A 9505-nucleotide genomic window follows, 5' to 3' on the forward strand; every position below is an offset into this window, starting at 1 on the left:
ATGTTCTGCTGAGCATGTTGGCAGTTTCCACGACAGGCAGACACACGCTCATTCTTTACTCATTTAGGAAACACAATCTTCATAAACATAGCTACAGCTTTCAGCGCAATCTTCAGCAATCCCAGTAGTAACACGGAGGACCTCACACGCTCGGCTATCTGTCAGTTTTACACTGCCCGTGTCCTTATTAATGTCAGGTTGTCAAACAAATATTTCCTTTATTTATGTAAAATAAATCTTACTTTTTTCCCTTTTTGGTACTGAATCACATTTTTAACTGTAAAAAAGCAGCACTGTGGCTTGGGCAGCATGGTGGCTTGATGGTTAGCATGTTTGCCTCTTAGCGCTAGGGTCTTGGGTTTGAGTTCCTATCTGGCTGGAGTTTCTGTGTGTGTGTGTGTGTGTGTGTGTGTATGTCCAGTGATGGTTGGTGCTCTGTCGTGGTCTTAACCTCCTCCCCTACTCCTACACCCGGTGTAGTCCCCCAGGGGGCTGTGGTTTCCGACAGAGAGTATGCTGTGTGCAAATTGGCTGCCGCTTCTCATATATATATGTATGTATCTGTAAAGGATCCTTGATTATGAAGAAGGCCCTATATAAATGTTAATAATAACAAAAACAACGTATATAATAAAACATGTTTCTACATATTCTTAAATTTCACAGCAAGGCTCATTGTCCATTGCAAAATGGTATATGTGTCTGACCTGTATAACGTTAAATCGTGATGGCTGTCCTTTAAGAAACGCCCTACATACTTTGCTTAGATTCTGACTTTGAATAAGTCACACAGCTAGCAGTGTTCACATTTTAGCACGAACCCCATAACTGAACTGAATTAGTGATCAAGGGTGGTGGTGTAAAGCAGTGCAGTGAGATCCAGAGACAGCCACTTCTGTAGAAGATCTCTACTGTAAGATGGCAGAATGGTTCCGGTATGGTCTTAATGACTTCTGGTCCTCCGGGGCCTCCTCTTGCCAGAAACAGCTGAGACAAGTCTGGCTCCTACAGGGAGGAGTTCTGGGTGAGCCATGGGGGTAGCACCAGTGCTAAGACCTTACATCTGCCCCTCCTCTCAGCCTTAAGTGCGGCCCAGTGGTCTCTCCGCTCTTGTTCTCGCCCTGAGTCTGTTTCTCAGCCACCCCTCAGTTTTTGCTTTTCCTTGCACTCCAGAATATGTTTAGCTTTGTGACTGAACTCGTGAACTCTTACTAGTGAATTAGGCCTGAGAATGAAAAGTCCACAATCAGATGTATGCAAAAGAACAAAGGCCTACAATTTGCAAAGGTTCAGTGAAAACCAATAACATCCAGGAACATCCTCACTGACAAGTGCCAGTGATGTCAGGTCATGTGAGAAAATGTCTCCTCTATAGTTAGTGGCAAATTAGCACACAGACCTGTAGATAATGCTACAAGACTAAATAACTCTCTCTCTCTCTCTCTCTCTCTCTCTCTCATATATATATATATATACACACACACACACATCACACACACACACACACACACACACACACAGAGAAACACACACAGAAACACACATATACATACATACATACATACATACATACACTAAGTATGTGTTCAAAATCTTAGGGAGGAGGTTGTTGGTTCATTCCATCAATTTCTAATGTGTGGAATAAGGTTGGTGTAGCCTGGAGAATGTGACCTAAGATCAGTGCTTGTGCCTGAATGTAGGCTCCATACAAGACAAATGTGACCTGAGATCAGTTCTTGAGTCTGAAGGTTGGCGCCATACAGGGCCTATGTTCCAGCTCCACCTCTCCGGCGGTGCTCCCGGAACCGTGCTAATGGGTGGAGTCAGTGGAGCAGCACCACATGCCCAGCTAAATAATAGATGAAGCTAAGCAAGATGTACAGCCAGCAGTCAGATTACCGCACGTGTATGCGTTTGTGAGTGTGAGTGTGTGCTTTCCTGTGCGGACGCATGCGTGCGAGAGTGTGTGTTTCTGTTTTGTGAGTGAGTGTGTGCTTGTGTGTGTGCGCGCGCGCGCGCCCGCGCGAGTCTGTGTGTGTGAGTGTGTGTGTGGCTGGACAGTAGGAGTCAAGCCAACCTTTCCCTGTGGGGTTCTGAGTACCTCTTACGCGGGAGGGGACGATGATGAAGTATTGAGCACTGAAGTAAAGGGTGGTGTGTTGGATTACTGAGCGTGCGAGTGTGTGTGTGTGATGCCTTGTGTCCTGTCTTAGGAGGGAAGGGCGTGCACCATTGATTTTGTGCTCGTTGGGATGTGAAGAGGCCCTGACGAGTGGCTGCTGCTCAGTCCGTGGTGCACCACCTACATCCCTCACCCTCAGTGTTCCCACCCTCAATGTCCCATGCCTCTGGAGCATTTGCTACATCCACATCCTGAAACACAGGCACAGGAAAGCTAGCTCGCTCGCTCAGTCACTCACACACTCACACACACACTCCACTTTAATCTAAATCCTGTCAATGCACTCTTGTGGTAATGGATACAGGTGCACTGTATCTCTCTCTCTCTCTCTCTCTCTCTCTCTCTCCCTGTCTTTTCTTATGTGATTAATATCCAATACGGCTCAGAAAAGCCTCCTCATCAATTAATAAAAGGCTGCTGTGCCAATATTATGATACCTTATATCCAGTGTCCGTGTGAGAGTATGAGTATAGGTCTGGCTGGAAGTGTGTGTGTATGTGTGTGTGTGTGTGGTCCTGGGTGCGTATGAACACCACAGGCAAAGACTGCCCAGAAACACTAGCATCTCATTTCACTACTAATTTAATGAATTTTCTATTCATAAAACATGTGGATTTGAGCACATACATGCACCCACACATTATATGGTACACGGCAGCAATACCGAAGACATGCTCGCCGATATGAAACTAAAGAACCAGTCTCTGACCTTCTACTAATGACACATCAGTGTCAGCACTGTGAAAGCAAAACTCTGTTTCCCCCCCAGCATCTGCTGGGCTGAGGTAACACCACCACGCACCTCACCAGGGCAGACAGCTGACTGAACGTGACCCTGCAGAACATGCAAACATGGTCCCTTCTGCACACCCCAGCTCTCCAAAAACTCCTCTGCCAGAGAACAGCAGGGGTCGAAGGGTCAGAAGGGTCACGGCCTGAGGGATTCCATCTTGGGATTGGCTGAAGCCTCGGCGCTCCGAGTTCTCGGGGATCTCGGAACGCTGTGTTATGGGGGGAGAGTATAGCAACCTTCCTCTCCGATTACGACCTAACAGTCTGGTGTGCAGTATCACACACACAAGACCGACGGCAATTTCCCACGCGCGGGCGGGCGGACGGACGGACGGACAGACCGGTCATGTTTTCTGACGAGAAGCCGCGTGAGCATAGGATGAGACAAAGGACGAGAGAACAAGAGAACAAGAACAGAGAGAGAGAATGACGTACGAGATAGGTAAACAAAAGACAGGATGTAGACACACACGCACACACACACACACACACACACACACACACACACACACACACAGGTAAGGGAAGACAGGCTTGCACGGTGATGGTGTTATAAATGAAAGAAGCAGAGAGAAGGAAAGAGAAAAATGAAGATATATAAGACAGACAACAAACGAAGGACGAAGGAGAGATATTTAGAGACACCGACCTTCCAACGGGAAGAAAAGATAATGACAGAGTGGAGTGCAAAACGGAGAGAGAGAAATAAGTGACATCAGAATGTTACATAAGTCTTCTTATGAAGGAAAACCTTAATTTGCCTAATTTGCATATTAAGTCTGTAAGTAGCTGCACATTGTTACCAATTTGGATGTTTTTCGCTGTTCCCTCTATCACACTGGGTTTGAAAAGTCACAAATGACTGGAGACACGCTGAACAATGTTTTGAGCTCACCAGATCTCCACTAGGTTCTGATCCTCTATGAAGATCAGGTCACATTTTAGGAAAGATTCATGCAAATTCATGTGTTTTTACCACAAACTGCAGTGTCAAGACATGATTATGTATAGCTACCAGTGTTCCTGTCTCCTTGCTCATTAATGATGTGAAGGACCTGTCTCCTTGCTCATTACACATGTACTCCACCCCTGCCCGCCCACCAATTACACACCTGCAGCTACTCGTTAACTCATTATTCCTTGTGTATATGTGCTCACCCAGCTCCTGGTAAAGCTGAGTCCTGCATGTTCGTCTTTGAGGCCGCCTCTGAGTGCTGTGGGATGGTTCCTCTGCTGTTTTGTTCCATCTGGCTTTTGCCTCTTTGTGCGTTGAGATTAAGTTGATTGTGGAATTTACCAGTCACCCCATTCGCTTGCTTTTGTTGAACGTGCTGCTGTTGTGACAGCTCCTGGTGGTCTGACTGCTCTAACGCCTCTCAGCACAAGTGTCCTGCCGCGGCGTGCTGCTTCCTGTTTGTTATACACATGTCATTGAGGGCTCAGCGCTGGGCTTTTAATGTACCGCGAGAATATAAGGGAATCGCAGTGTATAACAGTGTAGCCTTCCCGCCACACTGTGTGGCCCGAGTTACTGCAGTGCACATGTAGCATGCTTTCTCATGAGAGAAATCTGCTCGCTTACCAGTGTAGCATAAAGTCTGGCAATGCACTACATATCCCACAACTCCCTGGTTATAAAATATTCAATGATAGGCGTAATTAGTCCTAGAACAATTAAGCCAAACATATAAATCTTTCTTATAAATACTTTAAGAGCACTAATACAACTGTAATGGTGTGTAATGATTAAATACACTCACACACACTCACACACACACACACACACACACTAAGACAGTACTGGTTTATAACTTTGCCAGCGCTGAAAGCAACTGCTTCCTTTCCAGAATGTTGACACATACAGTGCTGTGCACCGATTCCCCTGACAACACAAAATTAACACAAGCCATTGTAATCCACATGCACTCGGGCACAAACATTTCTGCTCTAAAATGCGCGCACACGCACACACACACACACCAATGAGTCAGAGTCTGAATGAAATGAATGACCTTCCAACATGCAAAATGAGCTCAGTCAATTAGCCTGAGCCTTGACATTCATACGCTGACATACAGAAGACCTCTGTCTCTGAGTCCACCTCACACACACACGCACACACACACAAACACGAGTATGCACATGAGTACATTTACACACTGACATACAGAAGACCTCTGTCTCTGTGTCCACCTCACACACACACACACACACACACACACACGAACATGCATGAGTACATCTACACACTGACATAAAGAAGACCTCTGTCTCTGTGTCCAATTCACGCACAACCACATACATGCACACGAGTACATTTACACACTGACATATGGATGACATCTGCTCCTCTCTTGCCAAATCACAAACTTACTGTGCATTAAAATCAGCTGCAAAACAACAAACAACACAATGCTTAATTACACATTACACAGCCTCTGCTCTTCCTGTTACAAGACATATATCCAACATGCATGAAGGCATACAAATGAGGCACATGTACACACACACACACACACACACACACAAACTTTGAGACTGCAAAAGTAGTAAGGCAGTAAGATGTTGCTGTGAAGATCAAATAAGTATTGCAGCTACCACAACACACATACCACCACTATACACTCACATACAAGCACACACAAACCACCACTACGCACACAAAACCCACAGAAACCACGACTACACACACCACACCCACAGAAACCACCACTACACACATACACTCACACAAACACTTTCAAATATGTTTTGAGTGACATCAGCGTACAGCTCAAAATATCTGACACCTGTGCTCTGCTCATCCCCAGCTCATCTGTCTCTGACCTCAGTCTGGTTTGGAGTTTCTCAAGGTAACAAATGTTAAACAAATGCATGGTGTGCGCACTATGCTAGTGCACGGAAGTGTGCGTATAATGCTAGTGCTCAGAGGTGCGTGAGCTAGGCTAGAGCACAGAGGTGTGTGCGCTATTAGAACAAAAGGCTTCTCAAAACAAAACTGTTGTTTTATTTTGTTGTCATTCAGTCTTTTTCTGTTGAGCTCAAATAAACATACTGAACAAGAAACAAACACCATTTCTTACAGAATGACATGAGAAGTTATGCTCCTGAAAACGCAGATTCTCTGTGTGCGTGTGTGTGTGTGTGTGTGCGCATAAACTCGTTTTATCATAGCAGCAAACTACTTTCGGTTAAACTGAGACGCACCCTTATACACACTAACATTTTCACAATACCATATAACTGCAAAACAAAACTACGGGTGGAATCCCACGTGTTTTTTTTTTCTTTTCAATTTCCAAACAAGGATGCGTTTAATTTTTAAGGCTCTAACCCGAGACACACCCAGGAGCTGTATGAAGACCAACCCGTTTCGCAGTCAGTGCTCCAGATGAAGGCTGAACAAGTCCGCTCGCATTACTGCGCTGTGGGTTTGGCACTGCGCTCGTCCACACGGCGTCTCCCGGTGCGGATACGGTAGCTATATGTGCACATCTCTTATTAAAGGACGCATACCGTGAACGCATTCTGTTACCATTTAAAGACTATTCGGATGTAAACGTTATATGAAGCAATACATGTTTATCTTATATTAACATTTGACAGATACTTTGAAATGACCTTATATCTGTGTAATTATACGACTTTATGCGCAAGAACTGCAGCCATGGCAGGATTAATCACGCCATAAATCAGGATATCAGATCTTTCTCTTGTGGCCGCAGCGCAGTTAAAATCCCAAATTGAACTGCCAGCGATAAAACTTTAAAACCAAACTCAATTTATACACTTCATTTTCGGGCAACATTCACGAATGCCACCGAGATGAATACATTTTCCGTAGCTGAATACAAAAAGCAGCGGAACGCCAGCGCGGACCTTTCTGTGCCCGGAGCTCAGAAACGGGTCCCTGAGACCACTGGCAGGAGAAGAGCAGCTCCCGTAACCTACCTGAAGTGTCCCACATGTTGAGCTCAATCCGCTGTTTGTCGATTTCAAAACTGGCCGTGTAGTTCTCGAAGACGGTGGGGACGTAATTCTGAAACGCAACAGATCCATCGGGACAATATTAACATCTTATTAGTACGCACAGTAACGTTTGAAGTATTCATAAATAAGACTCTAAAAGTCCTAAAGATATATGGTCAGATTATCATTAAGACTGACGCATAGCAGACTAACTAACATCTGCAGGAAACGTCCTACATCTGAATGCACTGCGGGAAGCGTCCTGGGCAATGGTGCCATTACGCAGGAGACACTGTCCAGCGCACTTCGTCATTGCGCCCTTAACCAGGATTATAGCCCAGTTTACACCTTTGACATTTACTGGCGTGTGTGTGTGTGTGCTGTCCTTCAAAGTGTCTGCGCTAGACCGTTAAAATAAGTCGTTTGTCACCTACAGACTAAACGACAAAGCGCAATCCCACCCCCGACACCAACCTCTGGGTAGGAGTCCTTGGCGAACACGTGTAGCAGCGCGGTCTTCCCACACTGCGTGTCCCCGACAACCACGACCTTACGGCGGCTACCTTTGCCCTCCATCGAGCTCTGCGACCCGACGATGATACGACGCGAGCTTTACGACACGACGATGATACGACGCGAGTTTAACATTTAACCACCGCGCAAACTTTGGCTGGCAAAAGATCCGAAATCTGCGCAGACGTGCCTGCGCGATCGTCCCCGCTGCTTTTCGACGTCCGGTTCGGTTCTTATTTGTTGTTTTTTGTTAAATCCTAAAATCGGCGACTGTCTCGTTGGTATAACCCGACCACGGAATCTGAGACAAGAGTCCTCGTGCCCTCTTACGCCTCACTACCGTCGCGCGCCAGGCGAGCTCCGCAACTGCCCTCTCTCGACTCCGCCCATCGGTAAACGGTAACCAATGAAAACGTCGTGCGCAGGCGGATTATTTACGTATTTAAATTATGAACGTTAATTTATTCATTCACCTGTTAAACGGCTTAATGGAGCCAGAGTCTATCCCGCCAGATAAAGTACGGTTAGGGTTATTTGAAAATAAACTTCATAGTGTAGGTATGAACCTTTTTTGGATTTTGTTATATCTAATTTGGTACACTAATTGCTTCTAACAATTAACTTCATTCAAGTTGTTTTTTTTAATTGCAATGTTGCGCAAGTGTTGGCTTTGTTAGTATAGGTGGAAAACATCCGAACAGCAAAACCAGTGAATGAAGTCATTCCCATGTCCAAATGGTGGTATTTACTGACATCTACTGGTTGCTGAAGCGCATTTCAAATTTTACGCGGTGGATCTCCCGGGACGTCCGACGTCCGACCGTTTAACTTATTTTGAAATGTGTCATGTAGCAAAAGCAAATGTACGTGGATTACCGATGGATCCGGGTCGTGAGGCAAAATCACGATTACAGTGGGATTTGATCATTTAAAAAAAACCCTCTACAATCCTGTTCAGATGTTTTTCCCCTTGGGCATTAACAATGGTTGCTGCTGCTGCTGCTGTTGTTGTTGTTGTTGTTGTCGTTGTTGTTGTTGTTGTTGTTGTTGTTGTTGTGTTCGTGTTAGTAGAAATAGTAGTATTGTTGTTATTTATAATCGTGTAATATTTCCAAGTGTGAACAATCAGTATTAGATTTTATCATATACACATTGTACTTTTTAAAGTCCCAAACTGCATTCTAAAGTAATACAATGTTTTACAGTGTAAAGTAACAACAATATCCTATGTGTCTTAAAATAGGAAACACTGCAAATTACATTCCTTTCTGCATCGTCGCTGTCGTCTGATCTAAGTTTTAACTCGATAAATTGGTCATATACAGAACGAACATAAATAAAACTGTAAATTAATGACGGAGGTAGCAGTGCACTGTAACCCTCGCTAGAGGGCAGTGTGACATTACCTCTGGGGTGCATCGCAAATCTCCAAAGATACACATGTAAAAGTTAATGCGGTTGCTAAGGCGTTGTGCTGTAAATGTTACATGTGTGGGTTATTAAACGTTCGTGCACGTGCTTCTGACCATAATAGTGGTCTGTTTGTCTTTTGTTCATTCTCCTTTTAGACTTTACACTCATCAACACCTGACTGGTTACCACACTTAATTGCTGTCACAGGCAGTATTTTGAGTTAAATAGAGTTTGTGGAGTCAAGATCCTATTCTGCTCATATAGATACAGTACACCATATAGTAGTTTGTTGACAGTCTTTTCCAGAAGATACCGCATTTATATCTGGTGCACTGATCGATTGCGTTTGCACTGATGTGTATGCTGCTGATTGGGTGTGTTTGCACTGATGTGCTCTCGTTATGGTGAGATCAGCACTATTGTTTTCTATTTATGGTGAGATCAACAATGTTGTTTTCTTTTTAAGGTAAGATCAACACTTGGATTCTCTTTATGGTTAGATCTGCTGTGCTCTCTTTATGGTGAGATCAGCACTTTTATGCTCTCTTTATGGTGAGATCAGCACTTGGTTTCTCTTTATAGTGGGATCTGCTGTGCTCTCCTTATGGTGAGATCAGCACTTTTATGCTCTTTTTA

General features: G+C 44.6%; 1 protein-coding gene across 1 annotated transcript in view; it reads right to left on the reverse strand.

Moving 5' to 3' along the window:
* Positions 1 to 7781, reverse strand: part of LOC113589807 (rho-related GTP-binding protein RhoN-like) — a 31006-nt gene extending 23225 nt beyond the window's left edge. Inside the window, exons 1-2 of the mRNA XM_027029651.2 lie at positions 7418 to 7781; positions 6926 to 7013 (exon numbers count right to left, since the gene is read on the reverse strand). Coding sequence (XP_026885452.1) covers positions 6926 to 7013; positions 7418 to 7519 — 190 coding nt within the window. The 5' untranslated portion in view covers positions 7520 to 7781. The remainder of the gene's footprint in view (positions 1 to 6925; positions 7014 to 7417) is intronic.
* Between the last annotated feature and the right edge of the window lie 1724 nt (positions 7782 to 9505).

Source organism: Electrophorus electricus, chromosome 14, assembly GCF_013358815.1.
Source record: "Electrophorus electricus isolate fEleEle1 chromosome 14, fEleEle1.pri, whole genome shotgun sequence".
NCBI classification, from domain to species: domain Eukaryota; kingdom Metazoa; phylum Chordata; class Actinopteri; order Gymnotiformes; family Gymnotidae; genus Electrophorus; species Electrophorus electricus.